The 25,609-nt window shown below is 49.1% G+C and overlaps 1 protein-coding gene across 11 annotated transcripts in view; it reads right to left on the bottom strand.

The window, feature by feature from the left end:
* Nucleotides 1-13,440: 13,440 nt before the first annotated feature.
* The window catches only part of EXOC2 (exocyst complex component 2), a 122,999-nt gene continuing 110,830 nt past the window's right edge, over nt 13,441-25,609 (bottom strand). For 9 of the 11 annotated variants that reach the window (XR_015152907.1, XR_015152908.1, XR_015152909.1 and 6 more), the window contains 6 exons: nt 23,151-23,206; nt 21,138-21,260; nt 17,870-17,931; nt 16,511-16,570; nt 14,781-14,907; nt 13,441-14,099 (listed from right to left, as the gene is read on the bottom strand). Coding sequence is in view for 8 of the 11 variants with exons in the window: in XM_086370947.1 (XP_086227073.1) it covers nt 14,814-14,907; nt 16,511-16,570; nt 17,870-17,931; nt 21,138-21,260; nt 23,151-23,206 (395 nt within the window). In the remaining 3 variants the exon portion in view is untranslated. The remainder of the gene's footprint in view (nt 14,100-14,780; nt 14,908-16,510; nt 16,571-17,869; nt 17,932-21,137; nt 21,261-23,150; nt 23,207-25,609) is intronic. The other 2 variants (XM_086370951.1, XM_086370952.1) reach the window with 1 other exon arrangement.

Raw genomic sequence — 25,609 nt, 5'->3', positions numbered from 1 at the left:
AGATCTGATAGATAGAGTGCCTGATGAACTATGGAATGAGGTTCGTGACATTGTACAGGAGATAGGGATCAAGACCATCCCCATGGAAAAGAAATGCAAAAAAGCAAAATGGCTGTCTGGGGAGGCCTTACAAATAGCTGTGAAAAGAAGAGAAGTGAAAAGCAAAGGAGAAAAGGAAAGATATAAGCATCTGAATGCAGAGTTCCAAAGAATAGCAAGGAGAGATAAGAAAGCCTTCCTCAGTGATCCATGCAAAGAAATAAAGGAAACCAACAGAATGGGAAAGACTAGAGATCTCTTCAAGATCTCTTCAAGAAAATCAGAGATACCAAGGGAACATTTCATGCAAAGATGGGCTCGATAAAGGACAGAAATGGTATGGACCTAACAGAAGCAGAAGATATTAAGAAGAGGTGGCAAGAATACACAGAAGAACTGTACAAAAAAGAGCTTCACGACCAAGATCACACACCATCACACACGATGGTGTGATCACTCACCTAGAGCCAGACACCCTAGAACGTGAAGTCAAGTGGGCCTTAGGAAGCATCACTACAAACAAAGCTAGTGGAGGTGATGGAATTCCAGTTGAGCTATTTCAAATCCTGAAAGATGATGCTGTGAAAGTGCTGCACTCAATATGCCAGCAAATTTGGAAAACTCAGCAGTGGCCACAGGACTGGAAAAGGTCAGTTTTCATTCCAATCCCAAAGAAAGGCAATGCCAAAGAATGCTCAAACTACTGCACAATTGCACTCATCTCACACGCTAGCAAAGTAATGCTCAAAATTCTCCAAGCCAGGCTTCAGCAATACTTGAACTGTGAACTTCCTGATGTTCAACAGGTTTTAGAAAAGGCAGAGGAACCAGAGATCAAATTGCCAACATCCAATGGATCATCAAAAAGGCAAGAGAGTTCCAGAAAAACATCTATTTCTGCTTTATTGACTATGCCAAAGCCTTTGACTGTGTGGATCACAATAAACGGAAAATTCTGCAAGAGATGGGAATACCAGACCACCTGACCTGCCTCTTGAGAAACCTGTATGCAGGTCAGGAAGCAACAGTTAGAACTGAACATGGAACAACAGACTGGTTCCAAATAGGGAAAGGAGTAAGTCATTTTGTACATTGTCACCCTGCTTATTTAACTTATATGCAGAGTACATCATGAGAAACGCTGGGCTGGAAGAAGCACAAGCTGGAATCAAGATTGCCAGGAGAAATATCAATAACCTCAGATATGCAGATGACACCACCCTTATGGCAGAAAGTGAAGAGGAACTAAAAAGCCTCTTGATGAATGTGAAAGAGTGAAAAAGTTGGCTTAAAGCTCAACATTCAGAAAACGAAGATCACGGCATCCAGTCCCATCACTTCATGGGAAATAGATGGGGAAACAGTGGAAACAGTGTCAGACTTTATTTCTGGGGGCTCCAAAATCACTGCAGATGGTGACTGCAGCCATGAAATTAAAAGACGCTTACTTCTTGGAAGGAAAGTTATGACCAACCTAGATAGCATATTCAAAAGCAGAGACATCACTTTATCAACAAAGGTTCGTCTCGTCAAGGCTATGGTTTTTCCAGTGGTCATGTATGGATATGAGAGTTGGACTGTGAAGAAAGCTGAGTGCCGAAGAATTGATGCTTTTGAACTGTGGTGTTGGAGAAGACTCTTGAGAGTCCCTTGGACTGCAAGGAGATCCAACCAGTCCATCCTAAAGGAGACCAGCCCGGGGATTTCTTTGGAAGGAATGATGCTGAAGCTGAAACTCCAGTACTTTGGCCACCTCATGTGAAGAGTTGACTCATTGGAAAAGACTCTGATGCTGGGAGGGATTGGGGGCAGGAGGAGAAGGGGACGACAGAGGATGAGATGGCTGGATGGCATCACCGACATGATGGACGTGAGTTTGAGTGAACTCTGGGAGTTGGTGATGGACAGGGAGGCCTGGCATGCTGCGGTTCATGGGGTCACAAAGAGTCAGACAGGACCGAGCGACTGAATTGGACTAAACTGGAACTGGACTGTAGCCTACCAGGCTCTTCTGTCCATGGAATTTTCCAGGTAAGAGTACTGGCGGGTTGCCATTTCCTTCTCCAGGGGAACTTCCCAACCCAGGGATTGAACACAGGTCTACCGCATTGCAGGCAGACCCTTTACCATCTGAGCCACCTTGGAAGAGCCACCGGAAGCCTGGCTAGAGCCTTTTGGGTTCACAGCCCTGGATTTAATGGAGCGAGATCTGGCAGGGAGAGGCGCGAGGTAGGGGGAGGACTGGGCACCGGTGTTTGTAAACAGCACAAGTGGTCAGAGCAGGGACCCCCGACTTTCCAGGACGTGAGTCAGCTAAGGCACCAGGTCTGAACACTTCTTCTAAAAAGTGGAGTTCAGTGTGACCTCTTCCAGAGCCTCTGTGTCCGCTGGGACCCCTGGTGCCTCCTGCACGCGCCCTGACCCCTGACCCAGGAGTTCTGTCCTGGACTCGCCGGTCTTCCTGGCCAATGGGATCCGTCCCTCCGTGCCTTCTCGTTCTCACAGCCCTGGGGGTCCTGAGTAGGTACATCCAGCTTCTTCAAACCCAAACAGAAACGTTGGGCCGCTGGGCGCGATGAGGATGAAAGCTGGTAAGTCAGACGAGCCTGACGGGGGAAGGGCCCCCTGATCATGGGGCCTGGCCGGGGTGCAGGGTCTGGGGGGCGGCGTGCAGGCCTTGCGGCCTGGGGTTTCCGCGCCTGGGCCCTGTCCGTGCCGGTGTCAGGAGCTGGGCGAGCGGCTGGGCCCCGGTGGGGCTGGAGAAGGGGCCAGTGCGGGACGCACACCTCTCTCGCGTCACCAGCAGGCGAAGACGGCTCCGTCCTTCGACACACGGCAGTTTTCCGAGGCTCCGAGAGGAGCCCGCAGGCGCCGTCTCCGCAGGCCGGTCTTGCGGGCGGCACCTCGGCCCCGGCTCCCGCGCGGGCTCCGCGCTCTGAGCTGAGCAGCCCGGGCCCGCCCCGGGGCCATCCCCCCACCCCCGCGTCGCCCCACCGCCCTCTCCTCTGACGGCGGAGGTTCCGTGCGGGCCTGCGCTGCCCGCTGACCGTCGGCGGGGCCAGGGGTCCTGTTTGAGCACAGGCCACCTTGTTTTTGAGAAGCAGCTTGCGTTTCCCATTTCCCCTCCATCTGGCTCCATCTCCACCGCTCCTCACGCCGCCCACCTTCGGGCCTGCCTCTGTCCAGCCTTCGCAGCCGACCGCCCCTGTCGAACCCGTTTCTTTTGGGATCGCCTTTCCTTATTACCTTTGAGTTCGACGCTTAGCTCATTTTCAACATCTCTTCCTCTTGGAGTTTTTCTTTAGCTGCATCTCACATTTTGGTGTGAAATTACTATTCAGCTATTTTTTCTAATTTTTGCGATGGTTTCTTTGACCAATGTGTTCTTCAGAAATCGGGTCTAAAATTCACACGTGTACGTTTTTTTTTAAGTTCCCTTCTCATCACTAATTTCTAATACAGTTTTCTTGTGGTTAGGGAACGTGATGCTGATTGTTATTTCTTGACACTTGCTTTATGGCTGCTATATGGTTAATTCTCTAATGATAGTAGGCTTCTATAAACTTCTGCCAGATTGCTAATTGTGCTTTTCAAGTTTTCTTTAAATTTTATCATTATTTTGCCTTCTTAATCCATGAATACTAAGAAGAATGTGTTTTTTTTAAAAAAAAAACCTACCAATCTGACTGTGGATTTCAGCAGTTTTTAAATTATATTTCTTGAGATCATATCATTAAGTGTACCCTAAGTTTAGAACTATTTTATCTTCCTGGAGAATTATTACTTTTACCATTACATAGTAACAATTTTTATTCCTGAGCACATTTTGCTTTAAAGCCTCCTTTTTTGATATCAAATTAGCACTACCGCCTTCATCAATATTTTCCTGGCATACTGTTTTATTTTTTCCCTGGCCTGGCATTCTTTTGCTTTCAATCTTTATGAATCTTTATCTTTTAGGACCTGTGTGTGTCTAGGCATTCAGTCATGTCTGACTCTTTGCGACCCTGTGGACTGTAGCCTGCCAGGCTCCTCTGTCTTTGGGATTCTCCAGGCAAGAATACTGGAGTGGGCTGCCATGCCCTCCTCCAGGGGATCTTCCTGACCCTGGAATTGAACCTGCATTTCCTGTCTCCTGCACTGCAGGCGGATTCTTTACCTGGTGGGCCGTCAGGGAAGCCCGCTTAGGATCCAGAAATAACATATTTAAAATTACCATGTACATGGAATTTGTTATTGTTCTAATCTGAGGTTCTAGTTTATCTGAAAACATTGTGATATTGTTTTAATTAGTTTAAAAATATTTTTACTTTCGTGTTCACATTTTCTATTTACTTTTTTATACTTCGCTTTCCCTCAAATTAATTCCACTGTTTAATTCCTCACCAACATACACTGATTTGAAAGTTTTCTATATTTTTCTTTTAAAAGAGGGCAATTTTTCATTTTAAAATAATTTAAGACATAAAAAGTTTCAAAAAATAGTATGAAGGATTCACATATTCCTTCTCTTCACCCAACTTCTCCATATATTAGTCACTGAACAATGACCCAAACCAGGAAATCCACATTGGAAAGATTTATTATTAATGCATCTGCCGATCTTATTCCAGCATCACCAAGTGTCCGTGGAGGTCCTTTTCCCGTCTCAGGGGACTGTCGTGCCTCCAGCCTGGGACAGCGCCTGGTCGTCTTCCGTGGCTCTGCGTCCCGAGGCGGTTAGTGCCACACTTTGTGGACTGTCCCTTAGACGTGCTTGTTTCGTGCTTCTTTTTGATTAAATTTATGAGTGTTGCTTCTCTGACATTTTTGCCAAAAAGTATGTTAATGCTGCCAGTTGGCAAACTGGAGGTGTTTTGTTCCAAATACTGTGCTTATCAGATACTGTTCTGGCTGTACCTCCCAATTCAGTGGGACAAGGTCAGCCCCAGGGAGCCCACTGCCTCCCACAGCCCAGAGAAGCTGCTGGGGCAGCTGTTGGAGCAGCCTCTTGGGAGCTGGTCTGGTACTACTCAGAAGGGCGGTTTATTCAACTGTAAGATCCAGTGAGGTGTGCTTCCTTCTGAACATTAAACCATATTCTAAACTGCTATTGCAGGAATCCAGTAACTTTGAGAAAGAACCTCCTTTAATGAGAGCTGGGGGAAAATCAGAGATGCTCCTTGTACCTGTCTTACCAGAATTTATTTTGAGGCAGAAAATTTTGACTTTGCTCAGTATCTGATTAAATCTTAAAAATCATGCAGGCAACTTATAAGGGGAAATAGACCCAAAGAACAAAGACAGTGATTTTCCAAGGGCCTCAGGAGCAAGTCAAATAGAAATCTGCTTGGATCTCCTGCCTCTGGTTTGCACTGACTGTGAGAACAAGGTCACTGGCAGGGAAGTCACTGGCAGGGAAGCCAACCGTCTGGTGCTTGAGGCAGAACTATTTGTGCCACGTCTGTGCCCCTGAGAAACATCTGAGTACTGAGAGAACACGCCAGCCGATCTTGCAGCCTGGAGACGCAGTTGTACTTTGAGGCTTCATTTATTTGGCACCTTTACCGAGCAACTACCAGCACTTGCCTACGGTTACAACCCCACTTCTGTTGCTTTTCTGCCTCGGAAGCACCTAGCAACCTAGAGCACTGCGTGTGTCGTCTGAGCCTGACCACTTGCTACAGATGAGTCAACAGATGCATCGAGAGTTGAAGCGCATCCCGGCTGCTGCAGAGCTGAAGCGGAGGCTGGACAGAGGGGCCACCCAGAGCCTCCCATGCCATCCTTCGCCCACTCATGGGCTTCCTCTGCTCTTCCCAACCATGGGCGTGGAGAGCGTCTATCCACCACCACCTCCCACCTAAAACAAGCCTTTAAAGCCCGCAACCCTCCTCTAAGCACTCCCTTAGCTGCATCCCCCCAATTTTCTGTTTTCATTCAGTTCCTTTCCATTTCAAAGTATTTTCTAAATTCTCTGGTGATTTCCTCCTTGGGTTAGGTTCCAAATATTTGGAAGTGTGTTAACTTTGGAATATTCAGCTTTATTTTATTGACTTCTAATAAAAGTTGACACAGTTTATTGACTTGAATTCTCCATGCGATGTACATATGTCGTGTGTTAGGTCTGTCTGCAGCCCCGTGTAAGCTCCGTCTGTCCTGGCGAATGTTCTATGGACCTTAACAGCGTGTATCCTACACGTGCTGAATGTAGAGTTTCATGAATGCACTCAGATTAAGATAGGTGGTGGTATTACTCAGAACCTACATCTTTCCTGATTTTTTTTTTTTGTCCAGTTTTATCAATTGCTAAGGAGTTTAAAACTCTCCAAATATGGTAATATCAGAATTGCCCATTCCTCCCTTTCTCATTTTTTCTTCATGTATTTCAATGCTCTATTTGTTCTTAGGTCAGACACATGCAGAATCATCTTTTTGAATTATAATTATGAAAAGTCCTTCTTTGTCGCTTGTGACATTTTCGTCTTGAAATCCACTTTATCTCATATTAGTAGAGCCACTTCAGCCTTCTTTATGCTTAACTGTTTGCATGGTGTACTTTTTCCATCCAGTTACTTTCGATCTAGGCTTCCCTGGTGCCTCAGCTGGTAAAGAATCCGCCTACAATGCAGGAGACCTGGGTTTGATCCCTGGGTTAGGAAGATCCCCTGGAGAAGGGAAAGGCTATCCACTCCAGTATTCTGGCCTAGAGAATTCCATGGACTGTATAGGCCATGGGATCGCAAAGAGTCGGACACGACTGAGCAACTTTCACTTCACTTTCAACCTATCTGTGGTTTTAATTATAAAGTACGTCTTTTTTCTGTGTCTTTAAATATAAAGTGAATCTTCTGTATTTAGCGTAATTTGGGTTTATGTTGCTTAATATCCATTTGACATCCTTTTTGCGCTTTTAATTGACATGTTTAGCCTTTTAATGTTTAATGAAACCATTGCTGTGGTTTTGTTTGGGTAAACCACTCTATTGTTTGCCTTCTATTCTTTCAGACATTTTAAATACTAGAGTAGAACATATTACTTCAACTGTAACTGAAGTTTTCAGTTTTTCTATTGCTTTTCAGCTGTACTCCTCTATATAACTGTTTTAGTGATTGCTGTGGGATTGCAGTGCATCCCCTTTGCAGTCCATTTGCAGTCAATATATATTTCATGCAACTTGCAGAAAACTTGCAACTGTCTGTCCATACCTTGTTCTCTCGTTACATCTTCAAATTCTATAAACCCACATGAAAAAATTGTTCATTTTTACTCTAAACAATCAGATATGTGTATGTCATATGTATTAAAAGTCTTAACAGAAAAGCAAAAAAAAAAAACAAAAAACTTTGCATTTCCTGAGATGTAGTTATGTGATGCATGCAGGTATCTGTACAAATACCGAGATGTATCCACCATCCCAGATGCCCTCCGTCCACTGCTGAGGACTTGAGGCCTCATCAGATGTCCCTTCCTCTCAGTTTGAAGAACTTCCTTTAGCATTCCTTATGGTCGAGTTCTGCTGGCAACACGTCCTCAGAGTTTTATCTGAAAATGTATTTTGCCTTCATTCTGGAAGAGTATTTTCCTTGATGTAGAATTCCGGTTGACCTCAGACATAGTCATCTCACTTTTCTGGGTCTGTGGTTTCTGAAGTGAGGCCAGAGTGAATCCAGAGGTTGTTTGTCTGAGACAGCTTGTTTCTCTGCTGCTGCTACTGGATTTGCTCTTTATCCTTTTGCTTCTCTCTGTTATCCTTCTAGAAGTCCAGTTACACATGTCACACTATCTGACAACATCTAATACTTTATCCCAAATATTTTCTTCTCTATCCTACATTTTAGATTAAACCCAGGGACCTGTAGACGTCAGTCTCAGTTGATTTTTCTGTTCTCTTGAAAATGTCCTCCATTTTCCTTGTTCATGTGTTAGGTGATTTGGGGGTTTTAATTCTAGATCAGTTCAGTTGCTCAGTTGTGTCCGACTCTTTGCGACCCCATGGACTGCAGCACACCAGCTTCCCTGTCCTTCACCAACTCCTGGAGATAAATCGCTAATAATCTGATCAGCAACCAACTGCAGCTGGTTGGTTAGACTTACATGCAGAGAGTCTGTGTGAGTTTCTTGCCTGTAGCTTTAATCTCAGGCTGTATCTTGGTCTTTAGCTCAACTGCTCTACTTCTCAGGTGTTCAGGGGTGTTGGCCAGAAAGTTAGGTAGAATTTGGGGGTCTTGTCTCTGGCTCCTTCTTTCCTAAAATTCCTCCTCTCTCTCCAGTAGGGGTGCTTTTCTGGACACAATCTTCTAAAAGCAGAAACACATCAGTTCCCCCTGGAGCCCCTTGCCACCCTCCTCACCGTGCCAACTGCATCTGGTTCCCAGCTACAGGCCACAGAAGCAGGAACTGCTCCAGGCATTATGATCGTCGAGTGGATGCCACCTGCTCCGTCCACTCCGCAGGGCCTTCAGGTGGTTGCCTTATGGACGATGGCCAGAGTTCTTGGTTGTCAACCCCAAGAGTTATCCGAGAGGATTTTACCCAGCAAGGAGAATTAGAACCCTACCTTTTGAAAGACTAAGCTTTACTCTGACGGTAATAGCATCTGTCTACAATGTGAGAGACCTGGGTTCAATCCCTGGGTTGGGAAGATTCCCTGGAGAAGGAAATGGCAACCCACTCCAGTACTCTTGCCTTGAAAATCCCATGGACAGAGGAGCTTGGTGCAGGCTACTATCCATGGGGTTGCAAAGAGTCAGGCACGACTGAGCAACTTCAAAACACTAATACTCCTAGGATGCATAAGGGAAATACCTGTTTTTTCTATGTAAATTTGTCTCCTTTCATAGAGGTCATCTTTTTCTGAGAGTTACTTTCAGAATACACCCACAGCAATTTGGCAGGAAGGACTGCTCCACCTGTTGGAATCTGTGGCTGGTGCCATGGCAGCAGTCATCAGCGCCTTCCTTATGCTGAGGCGAGACTGCAGCTCCGATCCCTCAGGACATGACCCAGGACAACGTGCCTTAACCAAGAGCCTCAGCCACACCTTCTTGTTTGGCAGTGCATGCAGGCAAGTGGTGGTGCTCACAGGGCCTCACGGCCCCTTGCTGGGCCTGACGCCCCCTCACCCTCCAGACATCTCTTTTCAATCACAAAAGGGTTCCCGTCAGTCACCTCTACTAGCTCTACTGATTGTTGTTGTTCAGTCGCTCAGTCGTGTCCAACTCTTTGCAACCCCATGGACCGCAGCACACCAGGCCTCCCTGTCCATCACCAACTCCCGGAGTTTGCTCAAACTCATGTCCATCAAGTCGGTGATGCCATCCAACCATCTCATCCTCTGTCACCCTCTTCTCTTCCTGCCCTCAATGTTTCTCAGCATCAGGGTCTTTTCCAACTGATTACACTTTAGTATAACTGAGCCGGGCTACTCAGTGGCTATCTTTGCATGTCTTTCCTGTTTAAAATTTTACTATGGAAAGTTTCAACTGTGTCAGAAGTAAAGAGGATGATATATGGATGTCTCTCACTTTAAGCTTAGTGAAAGGCGAGAGGCCCCTTGTGCCAGCGAGCCAAGCCATAATAGCGAATGAAAAGTCCTTAAAGGAAATGAAGAGCGCTGCCCTCCTGAACACACAGGTGACAAGGAAGTGAAACAGCCTCACTGCTGATACGGAGAAAGTGGAGAGAACGACCAGCCGCGTCATCCCCTTCAGCTGACGTGTGATCCAGAGCAAGGCCCAGCTCCCTTCACTGTGAGGCCAAGGCAGGCGAGGAGGCTACCGGAGAGCAGTGTGAGACCAGAGGCTGGCTCGCGGGGCTGCTGGGAAGCTGCCGCCTCTGGGACAGGAGTGCTCTGTGAGGCGCTGGTGCCAAAGCGCAGGCAGGTGCCAAGAGGACGGAGCCACGGCAGCCACGGTGCCACCAGCCATCGTCCAGCGGAAGGAGTGCCACCCGGGACTCTGGTGCTCAGAGAGGCCCACGCCAGCGGAAGGAGTGCCATCCAGGACTCTGGTGCTCAGAGAGGCCCACGCCAGCGGAAGGAGTGCCATCCAGGACTCTGGTGCTCAGAGAGGCCCATGCCAGCGTCCAAGCTTCCAAGGGAGACTGACGCTCTTGGTAGCAGCTCTGGCAGCTGGTGACCAAGTGAGGCCAGTGCTCATCTACCATCTGAAAATCCTGGGGCCCTTAAGAATCGTGTTAAATCTACTTTGCCTGTGCTCTGTAAATGAACAACAAAGTTGGGATGACAGCAATTTACTGCATAGTTTACTATTTTAAAAAATTTGCTGGTGACTCAGATGGTAGAGAATCTTGCAGGAGACCCAGGTTTGATCCTTGGGTCATGAAAATCCTTTGGAGAAGGAAATAGCAACCCACTCCAGTAATCTTGCCTAGAGAATTCCATGGACAGAGGAGCCTGGTGGGCTACAGTCCATGGGGTCACAAAGAGTCAGACATGACTGAGCAACTAACATTTTTTTTTTTTTTTTTTTACTATTTTAAGCCCACTGTTGAGACCTACTGCTCAGAAAACAAGATTCTTTCCCAATTACTGCTCACTGACAGGCACCTGCTCACCCAAGAGCTCTGACGGATGATGAGGCTCGAGCTGTTTCACACCTGCTAACACAGCCAACCTGCAGCCCACGGAGCCCTGACTTTCAAGTCCTGTCATTTAAGAAACCCATCTCACAAGGCTATAGCTGCCATAGACAGCAGTTCTTCGATGGATCTGGGCAACCTCCTGGAGAGGAGTCGGCATTTCAGATGCTGCCAAGGACGTTTGTGATCTGTGCAAAGAGGTCAGAACGTCCACAGTAACAGGAGCTGCAGGAAGTGGATCCCAGCCCTCAGGGGTGGCTTCTCAGGGCTCAAGATTCTTGTTCATGTATGACAAAACCCCACAAAATTCTGTAAAGAAATACTTGTCAATTTAAAAAAAAAAAAGGAATAAGAGACTTCAGTGGAGGAAGCAGCAGTGAGTGTACTGGAACAGCAGGACTGCAGTCACACACGGAGCCTGAAGACGGGACTGAAGCGCATGGACCTCAGGATGAAGTCTGAACAGAGGAGGAGCTGCTTCCCATGGATAAGCAAAGGAAGCGGTTGCTTGAGACAGAATTTACTCCTGGTGAAGATGCTGTGAAGACTGTGGAAATTATAACAAAGGTTTAGGATATTCTACAAAGCTTAAAAGCTAAAACAGTGGCAGAGTTTGAAAGGCTGGACTCCAATTTTCAAAGAAGCTCTACTATGGGTAAAATCCCACCAAACAGCACTGCTACTGCAGAGAAGTCACTGGTGAAAGGCAGTCAATCCATGAGGCAAAGTTCACTGACTCATCTTAAGGAACGGCCACAGCCACTACGACTTTTGGCGACCACCACTCTGAGAACTGGCAGCCATCAACACAGAGACGAGACCCTCCACCAGCAGAAAGACTGTGACTCACTGAGGCTTAGGTGATGTTCGGTCAGCACTGTTTAGCAATAAAGCATGTTTTAACGGAAGTATGTACACTTTTTAGGTATGCTATTGCAACTTACCGTGCAGTGTAAATGCTCTCTGAGAATCCACCAATCTTCATGCTCGCCCCTTCTACTGCGGGGGCCTGGGCTGAGCCCACGGTCGAGGCCGACCGCAGCAATTCTGCTCATCGTCCACGGCATGCTCTTCACTCCCCTGTATTTCCTGTGGATTATGAGGTAGACAGACCCAGACTTCAAGTCTCACTTTTTAGCAAGAATTCGTCGTCGTATTGTGAGATGTATTTCTGACTATGGGATAAAAGGTATGCTCTGCACACTCAGTCTGACTTGGTACCATCAGCTCCTGGCATGGGGAATGGGGTCGTCAAAATAGGAGGTTCATGGCTCCTTTTTCAATTTTTAAAAGTTGCCATAAATACTCATGTCTGTGAGTGACAAATACGAAGCACGCACATGTAAGCAGTTTGGTGTTACGATCAAACAAAACAAAAAAACAAAAAGTTAACCTGAACTTTCAGTTACAGACGGCAGATTGAAACCACACATTAACCTTACCTCTAACCAAACCCTACGAAAATGACACAGCAGTATGTGCACACACCATTCACGCCCAGCGCACGCACAGTCCACCTTCTGCACACAACACAGATGTAATTACATAGACAGAGTTAAAACCACAGTTAAATAAACACACAGGAGTTTAAAAGCTGCCAAGAGTATGGGTGAGTGGAAACTGATGGGTCAAACTTCGATCCTTAGTTGGCGGCATGAGAACAAAGATGTAGCCTGGTTCACTGCAGAACTGAGCCCGAGAGTCAAGAGCTTGTGCTACGGGAACTCCCCAGATGGGGATAAAGCCCAGCAGTCCACAAAGGCTGTTAAGAAAGAGGCAGCTTCCCCCCACCACCAACCCACCACAGTGGAGCCGGGGCTTCCTTCTCCTCAACAGTGAACGCAGGAGCCTGTGTGGTACCAGGGCCACAGCAGCGTGGACACTTGCATGAAAAGCTCTGCCCCAGTCCTGCCAGAGGACTGACTAGGGACAGCTACTTCACACGAGTATTAATACATGAGAGACACTCAACTCTATGTATTTTAGGAAACTTGTCTTCATTAAAAGCTGGTGGAGACACGTTTTGACCCTCATACAACCACCGGCCGAGCCTGTAAGCACGTGAGCAGGACAGAGGCAGCATTCTCTGAAACCATGTCAGAGTAAAAGGCAATCTCTTCAGTTCACCTTCAAGAAAACCGGCTGCAGGATGGGGCGGGACTGACTCGGGTACCACCCCCACGGCAGTGACGCTTGTCTTCGATGACGGGGGTCGTTTCTGGATTGCACTTTCACGGATGCCACGGTTTTGCAAACCCAGACTGTTTCCAGGACTCTCCTAGCGCAGAAGGCCAGGCCAACGTGCAGCTGTGGCCATGCCAAACGCAAGGGCCTCTGCGCACCTCACTGCTCAGCACCTTTTTCCCTCTTTGTAAGGTTGCTCCACGTCCTGCTCTACCTCTTGGCTTCCTCCTAACGCCACTGCATCCAGCGACCTCCTCAACTACTAAATTCTCTTCCACAGCCCAAGCAGGTCTTCTCCAGGAGCTGCCTCCTCCGTGAGCCCGGCTTTGAGTCTGGAGTTCGTGTGTGCCCACGCTCCACTCAGAACTGGACACGCTGAGTCTCTGCATCACCGCCACTGTCCTCGGGTGCTGTGCGGCTCCGAGCCCGACGCTCTTCGTCTGGCTCCCAGGGGCCTGGCAGGGGGGAGCCACCGACAAGAGGACAGTTAGCAGGACGCCTAGTAATGGTATCCAACAACGATCAGAAGACACAGGTAAACCGGGATTTAAGTGTTTACTCTGGGTGTTAAAATTAGACATACAAAAAAATTACACAGCAAATGAAAGTGTTGAAATAAAAAAAATACCAATTATGTCTCGTATTAAAGACACATTCTTTAATGACTGAAGAAGGGTCTTCATCATACACTTAAAATAAGGCAAATGCTCAGGACTGTGGCTCTGCACTCTGAGTCACAGCCACAGTGGGCACAGGGGTGAACATGCCTAGGAGAGCTCCGCCTTCAGTGCATTTCTTCATAAGTTTTGTTCAAGACAAAACCTTCCTTGACCCCAAACGAACAAACACAAGACTGACTTCAAGTGATGGACACAGCACATGGCCACGGAGGACCTCAGAGCTCCCTGTACTGATACACTAACGCCAGCGTCAGAAATGGGCCTGTGGCCTTGGGGAACGATCCAAAACCTGACTCAGCTTTCTGAAGCAAATGGTGTGACAAAGGCAGGTCAGGGGAGCCGAGTCTGCAGGAGGACACGGCGGCCCGACCTGTTCTGGCGACAGTGTCACTGGTGGCTCCCGTGCCTGCTGACACAGACACCACCAGGGCAGACACCCCGAGCCACCAGGCAGGACGCCGGAGAGGCCAGAGAAGTGGTGCGGGTGGGCAGCAGGGCGCCCGGTTCTGGAGGAGACGCTGACTGCAGCCCCTCACGTGTGCAGGGGTCGCGGGGGCAGGAGGCCCACGTCGGGTTCAGGGTGAGTCACACAGAAAAGGCCTGACGACGTGAGCGCTGTGAACACAGAAGCCAGGCGGCAGAGTTAACTCTGGAACCGAGGCCCACAAGTAACCTCCCCAGCCCAACACCTTGGTAGGCAGACCGCACACTTTTCTGAAAGTCCACTTGGGTTAGGAGTGCTAGAGCCATCGGCGTGAAATGAAGGCTTTCACACGGCTGCAGAGTTTAGGGCAGCTCCAGGTGTTCATGTGTGACTTTCTGCTAACCCATGCATCCCCTCCCAAGGTGCCTGGGAAGCTGCAGAAAACCCAGGAAGATGCTCTGGGTCTGAGCCGCCCTGCCTTCTGTAGCCTTCACCATGCAGCACGTAGCTTCGACATGCTCCCTAATTTTTAGAAAGGTATTTTAAAGTCACACTGTGAAAGTCGCTCAGTCATGTCCGACTCTTTGCTACCCCATGCACTGTCCAGTCCATGGAATTCTCCAGGCCAGAACAGGAGTGGGTAGCCTTTCCTTTCTCCAGGGGATCTTCCCAACCCAGGGATCAAACCCAGGCCTCCCACATCGCAGGCGGCATACAGGGCCTAGGGTAGGAAGAATGGCAAAGCAGACACTTCCTGGGCATTTTAAATCAGGTCAGTTTGGTTGAAATAAAACACACACCAACATCTTTCTAAGCTCCCCAATCAGGGGAAAGAAAAGAGAGAGGGGCAGCCTAAGCTTCCATGCAGATACCTGTGGGCGCTCAGCGAGCATCGCCTGGAGGCTCTACGTCTTCACGGCGGGTGGGGGGGCAGCCTGGAAGCAGGCCAGCTGCAGGTGCATGCCACTCTTGACCCGGCTCAGCAGCTCCTCCAGCAGCCTGTGGGAGAGACACAGACAGCCACATGGCTCCTGCCCCGTGGTGCTTCTCCAGCCAGAAAAGTCACTTTTCTATGGGCTCTGAATTCCATGACAAAAGAAAGTCAACTAAAGAAGGTCCTCTAAGGGAACATCTATCTGTAGACATACTTACATTTATACACAAAACCGTCCTTCTGCCCCTTCCCCTGAATTAACTGGACCCCTCCCTAAACAGAGTGATGTTTGGGGTCTGGGCACTCCAGAGCTCTGACAGGCACTCTCTCTGACTCTGATAACACAGCGCAGCATCTCACGACCCCCATGTCAGGACAAGCCCTCTTGTGCTGCCCATCTGCAGTCACCTTTGCCCTCACCCCACTCCTTGGCAATGACTGGTCTATTTTCCATTCTTCTTATTTTGCATTTCTGCCTTTAACAAGTATTGGAGAGGTGAACTGAAGGGGTGAAGCAGGCACCCACAGAGTCAGGGTAACTCCTGCACTGTAACTCCACCTGGCCCCTGTGCTGCAGCAGTAACTCCATCTGGCCCCTGTGCTGGCCAGATACAACTGGATAATTTCACAGCCATGAGGGGTCTGACAGCTCACTGGGCTCAGATGAAGCAACCAAGAAACAAGCTTGCTGGTGCTTGGGTCAAGGGATCACTTCCTGGTTTAACGATGCTCCCAGCAGACCCCGTCTGGCCTTCCTCACGGTGTCTGCTTCTCTCAACCGCCGCAAACCACTAGTCTTCTGAGCAGACGAGTGAGCCCCACTTGCATGGGCTGATGGTTAAGTGAGGCTTTAAATCTTTCACTTTTAAAGGACTGCACAGGCTTTGAACATGTGGTCAGTGAGGAGGTGGGACGGGAAGACAGGGCTGCCCAGCTCCTCTCAGCCAGACCAGGTCACCCTGCCCTCCCAGCCCTGTCCACACCTCCGGGGCCCCCCTGCCCGTGTGGGTCCACCACGCTCCCCCGCGCCGTCACAGCTGACCCTGAGGGCTGCACGCGGTCAGGGCTCCGTGCCCACGACCCGTCCAGCAGCTGCAGGGTGGGGGACCTCGGCTGGGCTGGGGAAGAGCCCAGGCACGCTGACATCTGCCTGGCCTAGACTGTGTCTCAGGTCAGAATTTCCTGTTACATGAGTAGCAAAGTTGAAGGCCAGGCCGAGACTGTTAAAACAGCACTAGTGGAACATGTGTAACTTCATTCCGTCACGTGTGCACATTTACTTTCAATGCTTCACGTCACACGGAGCACGAATGCACACTGCGGGCCTACTTGAAAGACAATGTCTCTGAGTCCTGCCTTTACCATGCTGTCTTCTCTTTCACATTTCTCTAAATACTATCTTCTTACAAATTTCAGATAATAATACAGTTTTCTGAGTCAAAATAAACTTTCTTATAAAAGTTTAAGTGACTGGTATAGTTATGTAAAACAAGGAAAGAACTAATTTCTGAAACGTCATAAACCAGGTTCCACCTCCTCCTGCCATGTGGGAGACGGGCTAACACAAGGCGTGTCCAAGGGCCACCGAGTCCCACCTCCCTCCAGGCTCCGCCTGAAGAGGAGGTGTCCAGGTGACAACACGCCACCCGAGAGCAGCTCAGGACTTACTTTCTGTCTGCTCCGCTCGAGAGCTGAGGCAGGGCTTCCAGGGCCTGCTTGAAACTGGATCTGTAAGAGACAGCATCCCAGGTGGGGACCCACCGGCCCCACCGGGAACAGGGACATTGGAGAAAAGCATGCCTTATGTTCAGAGGAACTCACAGGCTGGTGAGGCAAGCAGAGCAGGAGGGAAAGTGAAAATGAAAGTGAGGGTTTGCAGAAGCAGGGCCAGAAGAACCAAATCAGGAGATAAAACATGACTTTAAATGCAAAGGAGAAACTGAATTTTACACAAGGTGCTTCTAATAGTAGATGAGAGCTTGGTGTGTTGTTGTTAAATTTAAAAAGGTCTTTACTTTCAAAACAAACTGAACTATACAAATGAAGCAGCTGCTAAGAAAGAAGGGAGCTGGGTAGGAACAGGGGTGATCTTGTGCAAAATGATACAAAGGGGGCACTTCTGGAACTGACACGTGCCGGGCCTGAGGTACAGCCAGCTTCTTACAATAACTGAACATGTCTTAAGAGCACTTAACTATTGTATCTAAAATTTGTACAATAATGGAGAGGTATGTGTATATATATGCATAACTCGACATCATTTCATTTCGTGAAATATGGAAAAGGGAGAGAATTTTAAGAATGATTTGGTATGTCTAAGTTTCTAAAGTAGAAAGTAGCAGCAGAGTAATTAAATCAAGTAGTAACGCAGAGCAGACGGCGGCGGGAGCCATCAGACAAGCTCCTGGTGAACAACCTCACGTGTCAGGAAGAAAAGGAAAAGTCTTCCCGACTGCATGGTGACAGTCAGGATGAGGGCCTGAACACGCCATCCAAAGCTGGAAACAATGGCAAGTGCATCATGGGACACGTTTAAACAGCTTCCTTGTGGACCCGGCACTTCCCAGGCAGCACTGCCAATGGGGTAAACAGTCTTGTGTAGGCAGAGCTGTTTCAGTTCACCTAATGATGTCTCAATGATAGGAAATCCTGACTTTCATTCAAAACAGCTAAAAATTATCATCAAATTTCCACTACAAAATTTTGCAGAGAAACCACAAGGCTTCCTCTTATGCTGATATTCACTAAGAGTCTGCGATGAGTAAACTGACTCAATTCTTATTTTCTCCTTTTCAAAAGAAGTACATGATGCTCTGTGATAACACTTACAAGCCCGAGGCTCATCCCCACCTTGAGGAAGAGCCTATGTGTCCTTGGCTTGGTGTCACTTCGTGCGTTTAACAAGACAACCGGTCAGATAAAAACACAAGATCGCCGAGTCACGAGTGCGTGTGTGGGACCACCACCCGAACCAAGAGCCTCGAGGGGGCTCCCGGGGTGTGCAGGACGCAGCACGGAGCACCTCACCTGCTTTCCAGTGTCAGGTGGGCTGCCACAGTGTCCCGCAGGGTGCAGATTTCAAGCCTGGCCTGGGGTGAGAAACGGACAGGTGATCACAAGGAACCATGTCGACTGTCCAGCAGAGAGAAGCGAGGGTGAGCCCCAGCCTACTCCCTGCAGAGCAGACCGCCACGGCCACAGCAGCAGCTCCTTACAGCAGACCTTCTAAATCAGCCCCAAGAGACTGGCTGTGACAACGTTCTCTGTTACTGAACAAGGGCACGAGCTGTCAAGTCTGACTCTGTGAAGGCAGGGGTCTTGCTCTGAAAGGTACAGATTGTGCCAGGGCCGTCCAGCCACCGGGCCTCACCACTCAACAGCACCTCCCCTGGTCTCCTCGGGGAGGAAGTGAGGTCTCACTGCCGAGGCTGGTGGGGATGCAAGGAACAGGCTGCCTCACCGCCCCCAGCACCGCGAGGCCCCATGGTGCTAAGTGCTGCAGACTCAGTGCAGTGCTGTCAAAGCTGCAGCTACTTTTCTCTTTTGTTTTTTCTTCTCTTTTTAAAAACAAAACATGACAAGTTGATCCCAGACAATCAACATGGAAAAGGAACAGCACAACTAGAGAAACTCAGACCTCCAGACTTCAGAATGCGCTGCAAAGCTACAGTGACTCAAACAGCGTGGCCTGGCACATGGCCTGACATGCAGATCAACAGGACAGGACTGAGTCCCAGAAACAAACCTTTACATTTACAATCAAATGACTTTCCACAAGGTGCCAGGGCCACTTGGCGGGGGAGGTGGTCTCTCTAACGCATGGTGCTGGGACAGCAGGACACGGAGGTCACACTCCCAGGGCTGAAGCTGAGTCTCCGCCTTAAAACAGACACCAGCTCAAAGCAGAGCACAGACCATGCACACGATGAAACTACAGAACACCTGGAAGGAAGCCAGAGTGGATCTTTGTGATGTTAGGCTAGGCCTGCCTTCTTAGGAATGACAGCAAGTACAAGTGACAAAAGAAAAAAGAGAAAACTTGGAATTTCTCAGAATTAAAACATCCTCTGCTACAAAGGACATCATCACAGGCGTGATGATCACACAGAAGGAGACACCCTTGGCAGACACGGGAGGGCCACAACCAGCCAGTCACACACTGCCGATGCGGATGTGGGGAATCTAGGATCTTCACACACCGCTGGTAGGAAAGCAGCTACGGCTACTCTGAAAGTAGCCAAATAACCCAGCGATTCCAGTCCCTGGTATTTGCCCAAGAGAAATGAGAACATGTGGCCACAGACAATCTGCACACAAGTGTTCACAGAACCATTTTTCCTATCAGCCAAAAAGTGCAAACCCTAATGTCCATCAAATGATGAGCAGACAAACACGGGGTGGCATACCTACACAATGGAACGTCAGCCACAAAAAGGCACGGCGCAGGCTACCACACAGATGGTCCTGGAGCCACCCACCACACGCAGGCTACCACACGGACGGACCTGGAGCCGCCCACCACACGCAGGCTACCACACGGATGGACCTGGAGCCACCCAGGAGGCTGTTTAAGATGCATGGCCCTCAGCAGTACAGGCGCACACACACAAACAAGGACGAATGCCAGGGCTGGGCTTAAATCCACCAACAGAGAGGAAGGCTGACTTACATAAGGTAAATGTGCAGTCTAGAAAGCAGATATTTGGTCCCATTTCTCAGTGGGTTAGAAGCCTGAAACAGCTCATAATGAGAAAGTGTTCATGGGACTATCTGTCTTTACTGTTTACGTTCTAGTATATATAAAAACGGACCTACACAGAGAATATCGAAGAGAAAAAATAAGATAGAACTTTCAGCTCAATATTTTAGGAGATGGATTAAACCACTATAAAACTAATCTTTGCTAGAAACTTTATTCAGACAAAGTGATAAAATGCTTTAATTAACCTATAAATTATACCTATTGTAAGAGCTGTGATGATTCACACAAAACACTCGGGCTGCTGGCCAGCAAACACTCCCCCTGGCTGGCTCTCGGGAAGGTCTGAGACTGGTGGCCGCTCAGCCCTTCATGTCAAGCCCTCTTGGTCACCTGTTGAGGAGAAGGTCACACACAGGCAGCCCCAAGGGCAGTGGGCAGAGGTTTTCAGAATAGAACTGACAGTGTCTCCAGGGGGCACAGGGCACGGGAGGCCAGGCGGGCATGGAGGCTGGGCCTCCAGCTGATTCTGACGTCTCTTCCGGCCCCTTCCTGTCAGCGGTGAGAGAAACTCGGCCATCAGCTAGATGGGCTGCAGAGAAGGTGTGGGGAGCGGGGATTTCTGTTGTAATTCCAAGACCCCTTGGGCTTCCCTGGTGGCTCAGCTGCTAAAGAATCCGCCTGCAATGTGGGAGACCTGTGTTCGATCCCTGGGTTTGGAAGATCCCCTGGAGAAGGGAAAGGCTACCCACTCTAGTATTCTGGCCTGGAGAATCCCACGGACTGTACAGTCCATGGGGTCACAAAGAGTCAGAGACAACTGAGCAATTTTCACTTTCACTTTCAAGACCCCTTAGGCCCAAAGCAGATACTGCAACTTCCCTTTAATTCATCTTCACACACACAAGGTTCCTGTTAAGAGTCTTCAGGTTTTTCTTTTTACTGATACATTTTCTTATTTTTACTATTACTCAGGTTTAAGTTGTTATCTGAAGGGGGTTGGCCTGAGAGGAGGGCCTCAGCCAGTACTAGAAGCAACACTTCAGGGACTTTTAGAAACCCTCACAAGGCCCATGAGGCCCATGGGCGGGGCTCAGGCCCCCACAAGTCTGCAGGCCTGGCTGCTACAATCTGGCCACATGCAAACCCAGACCCATTTGTTACATTTGTTACTGTAATTATGTAATTCCATGAAAGGCAACATAAGCCAATGGAGTATGAGTAGAAAGAAATAGTTGTCATTTCTATACAAACTGCACTGACTGCTCTGCAAAGACTATTTACAAGTAAGTTGCTAAAAGTTTCCTGTTAAATTAAATGTAGTGAAGACATTTGTAAAACACACAACAAAAACATCACCGAGCTGCAGAAGGGCTCTGCGTTCAGACAGGAACACAAGCACTGTCACACTCTGCAGGGAGAGCAGTTCTGGGACCACTGACGTCCTGCATGTGGTCCCAGGGGATGATGCACCCCGTAACTGGCAGAGGCACCGAGAAAATAACACAAGCCTGTGCGGACCTCTTGGGACTACAGCTGACACACATCTCCGTGGTTCAAACAACTGAGTCCACGTGCACGGCAGCAGCACCGTACCTGCAAAGCCCCGTTTCTGCTGAAGGATGAGACGCACTGCATGAGCCGGCTCAGCTCCTCAGAGACCGCCTCCACCACCCTGGACAGCACCCGGGGCACCAGGTCCTTGGAGACAGTGAACACCTGATAGAAGGTTGAAAACACAAAGAAAGGGTATGTTATGGGGGCTTCCTCGACCCGAATGTGTTGGAAACAAAGGGATGCACACAGCAAAACCACCCCCAGGTCTCCTCAGCCACGAATAGAATGGAGACACGGCTGACACTCAAGCTGTATTCACCATGCTCGATAAAAGGTAACCTCCGAAAATAGATCGGCAGACAGAATTCTGAAAGGTGCTGTTGATGGTGACAAGGTGAAACAGTTTTAAGGATTTTTTTCCTCCTCTTATCCTTTTCATAAGAAGAAACGTGATTTCTAAAGAGGAAATTGTAGAAATAAAAACATACTGGGTCAGGCTCTCCTTGGATCAAAACAACTGCTACTTCATGCTGGGAACATAACTCTGTATTGCACAAGAGTTCCCAATTTTACTATCTGCTGAATTAAAAATATGTTTCCTTTCATTTGACAAAACCACCATTTTCAAGTTTTGAATTTCATAGTTGCAAACTAAGAATTACTATATTTGGTGAAACATTACTATCCTGACTTCTATGTTAAACTAAATCATATTTTTTTTTAGCTTTTCCATTTTTCAGATTCAATCACTAGTATTAAACCTTCGGGTCAATCCAAACATAACCTGAGCACTGAAGAAAATTCTGGGCAAGGTAAGATTGTTTGGGAGCAGTAAACAGTAAATGTTATGTACAGAATTCTACTTTCAGCCACTGGGATGTGTGGAAGAGGGACCGGAAAAGCCTTTTTTTGGTTTGTTTGTAAACGATGACAGTGGTGCCTCAGCAGGAGTCACCGTCATCACGCAAAGGCCCAGGCACCCTGCAGCGCCCGAGGCACCACCTGGGATGGGCCGGCTCCACCGCCTGAGGATCTACCGCCACACTGACTTTCCCAGAAGCTAACCTAACAGAAGAGCGCTTTTATAAAGGTCTCTGATGTATAAAAAGTATCAAAGTTGAAAGTAAGTCACTCATCATAAAAAGGTGTACGTGGTAAATTCCCACCTGAGCTAAACCACGTAAAACTTTATTTCACGGAGAACGAGTGTACCATGCCTCACGAGGACCTGCGAGGGATGGACACAGCGGGCCGCTCTCTGAGGAGGCTGCTGGGTTTGGCTGCCTCGGCAAGCAGGCAGCACTGTGTCCTTCACTCACTCTGGTTCAGCCTCCATGACCACGTATCTCCAGGTCACCGAGGTGACCCAGACAGCACGTGTGGGCACAGAGGGTGATGCAGGCCTCACCCCCTGACGCGCCTGCACAGAGGCAGACACTCAGGAGGAGCTTTTGCCAGTGGTCACCACAGCAGCAGGCTTCTACCGAGAACCCCTCTGCTGGACGACGGCCCATGGGCTGCAGCCGAGCCTGAATGATGGTGGATGGGACACTAGCGGAAAGCTCCCCGGGAGCGGGCCAGGCGTGACTGGCAACACCAGCGTCCGGGAACCGTCAGCCATGCAAGGGAGGCCACCGCCTGTGCCCTGCCACGGGCCAAGCCTGTCCCCAGCATGCACCATGGCTGCCAGAATGAGACGCCAGCGCTCACTGGTGCACTGGTGAAGGCCAGGGAAGCGGATGCCCAAGGTGGAGAGAACACCCTTTCACTCTCTTATCGCTTTACCTGCCTAATATCCATTAGTCTTAATTATGAGGAAAAACATACCACATTTCGAAAAAAGACTCTCACAGTGAAAACATGCACATATGTGTATTGAAACCAGATACTGTGTTTTACTCAGTAAAACTCAGTGAAACACTCAAATCTGTGTTTTACTCAGACTAAAAATACATTCTGAAGGGAGAAGACCCCCTGTAAGAACCATTGAATTTACCCCTGCTCCCTTGCCTAGTTACCCACACCCCTTAGGGATAGCTAGCAACAGCTTACCTCTGCGTGCACGGCGATTATATTCACCAATGCTTCTTTCAAGTAGTTTCTGACACCTGCAATCAGATGGGGGAGGGAAAGGCATTCAGTGGAGACACGAGTGCCTCGCACCTTCCAGGAGGCAGAGGGACAGCACAGGCCCAGGGCTCCCGAGGGCAAATGGCCAGAGGGCTATGCTCATACAAGTTTTTTAAAAGGTGGAAGTAACTGCAAGTTTTCTTTCATAGTTTTTCCATTTCTGTCATTGTTCTGTCCTCTGTAATCAGTCTGCTTCAAAAGTGAAATTTAAAACTGCCCGTCAACGTGTTCATACATATGCACGCACACACACACGCACGGAAGACCAGAGGAGGACCTTCCCCAGAGTCTACAAAACGCCCGCTGCACATCTACTGCAGCATCTGCTTCCAAATTTAACATCAAATTATGCAGAATGACTGTTTTGATCTTAAAAATATAAACTCTGGGAGAAAATTCTGAAAAAGACACTTTCCACGTAATTCTGTAAGCAAGTGAGGGACCAGACAAATCCATGACCCGAGGATGGCAGGGCTGCCCTCCAGCACGGGCACACGCTGGGGAGGGGCGGTCAGCAGGTGAGAGTGTGGGTCCAGCCCCGTCTCCTCCTCACAAGCCAGGACCTGCGGCAGGAGGACTGGGAGGCCACCCCATCTCCCATCCACAAGTGCGAGGTTTGCACCCTTGTGGGGTTGCAGTGAGGAGGCCCTGGTGCTCACAGGGTTCCTAAGAGCCCCAGTGCTATTTTGCAAGAAAAAGTATAAAAACAAAATACTGCTCTAGTAACTCTAAAACAATTACTTTCACTTGGAGGAGAATAGTATTTCAGGATGCCTTCGAGAGTTAACAGCACAAACTGAGAATTTCTTCTGAAACAGAAAATCCTACTGTGTTGCGAATTCGCGTTCCCCGCAATCCGCCCAAGCTGCTGATTAGTTGGAGGGCTGGACCACCCCCCGTGAGGACCCAGTGCGCGCGGGTTCTGAACACACAGCTGCGTCAGTCTGTTGTGTTCCAGGCCATGTACGGATGCTCACAATTTTTGAGGAGCCAATCTCATAAATATTTCTTTGGTTCTATTTTGCTGATGGAATAACTGAGAAAACAGATTGAAACATAATTAAATACAATCCAGAAGTAAGCTGATTCTTCCTGAGAACAAGGACAGCTGCAGGGTAGTGAGTCCTCTCTGGGAGGAAACAGCCGTCCTCGCGAAGGTGAAAGGTGAAACACGCGACTAGTGCGATGACCAGCAAAGCTGTCTCCCCGAGAGGAGCACCCCCCAGGCCAGGCAGGGGCTTGTGGGGCTCAGCGCTGCGCTCTGGTCAACGCGACCACTTGGCTCAAGACTTGAGTCTTTAAACTGAACCGTGTGGAGGGCCGGCTTCTGCACATCCAGAGGTAGATGCAGTTCCTGGGCCCGCCACAGTGACCACATACACACACACACACACACACACACACACGGAGTCCTCCGGAGGCTGTGAGCCCGCTGGAACTCTCTGGTCACTCTCTGCACGGGTTTGGGAAGGATGGTGCATCTCGCTTGCCCCAGGGAAGGGGCACCTGGCTCCCAGGTGACATCAGGGCACTGGGCTGAGTAAACGAGAACCAGAAGTCCGACCCGCGGGCCGCAGCCAGCCCTGACTTCAAGCCTCCCTGGTGGCCGTGCTCAGCCTCCCTGGAGCTCCTGGACAGCCCTGACTGGTGGGCTGCCTGGGGCTGCAGCAGAGATACTGCCCGCTCCACACAGGGGCATCTCTCAGAGGACAGCAGGGTGGGGAGCTCTCCCCAGTGCGGCCATGCCAGCATGCAGGACCCCCAGGCCCCCCGGCCAAGGCCTGGCTAACGCTGTCTCCCTGCCAGACTGTCAGCTCCGTGGGCACGGGGCTTGTCCCCTTCACCGCACCTCTGGAGCCTCAGACCCACCACACAGCATAAGAAACAAAAGGGTAAAGGCAGCATGTGCTTACTCACAACGACGCTGCTAGGACTGAGCCCTCTTAAGCTGAAAAGTGAACGCGTGAGTGAACAAACAGGTGAGAGAAAAAGTACAGGCAGGATTCTGCAGTGTCCACAAAGAGGGTCAACACTGGGGGTCTGCTAAGGCGAGTCTCTCCCCTTTCAGGGGATTTAAGAAAACAAAGACAGCCTTCTGAAATAAGTTTTCAGGATCCATTTGAAAAATACAACTTGAATAAAGAAAGTATAGCAGAATATAATACTGCTGAGGCTAAATACATCTGTTTTCAGTCTGATTTTTCCAGCTGTATCCCTGAGCAAATGGCCTGCTCCAAAGAACAGAGTATCAACATGGCCTCAACGCTCACTATGCCAGGTACTTAGAAGACGCCGGCTTCCTAGAACCGTGAACACTCGGGACGGGTGCTGGCTGTTGGGTCGGCCCAGCAGCAGCGGGTCACGAACGCCAACCTCAGGGG

The sequence above is a fragment of the Bos grunniens genome, chromosome 23, assembly GCF_055505025.1.
Source record: "Bos grunniens cultivar Pamir isolate PY7600 chromosome 23, Bosgru_T2T1.0, whole genome shotgun sequence".
Lineage (NCBI taxonomy): Eukaryota > Metazoa > Chordata > Mammalia > Artiodactyla > Bovidae > Bos > Bos grunniens.
The sequence above is the reverse complement of the archived record's forward strand: the minus strand, read 5'-3'. Positions and strand labels throughout refer to the sequence as shown.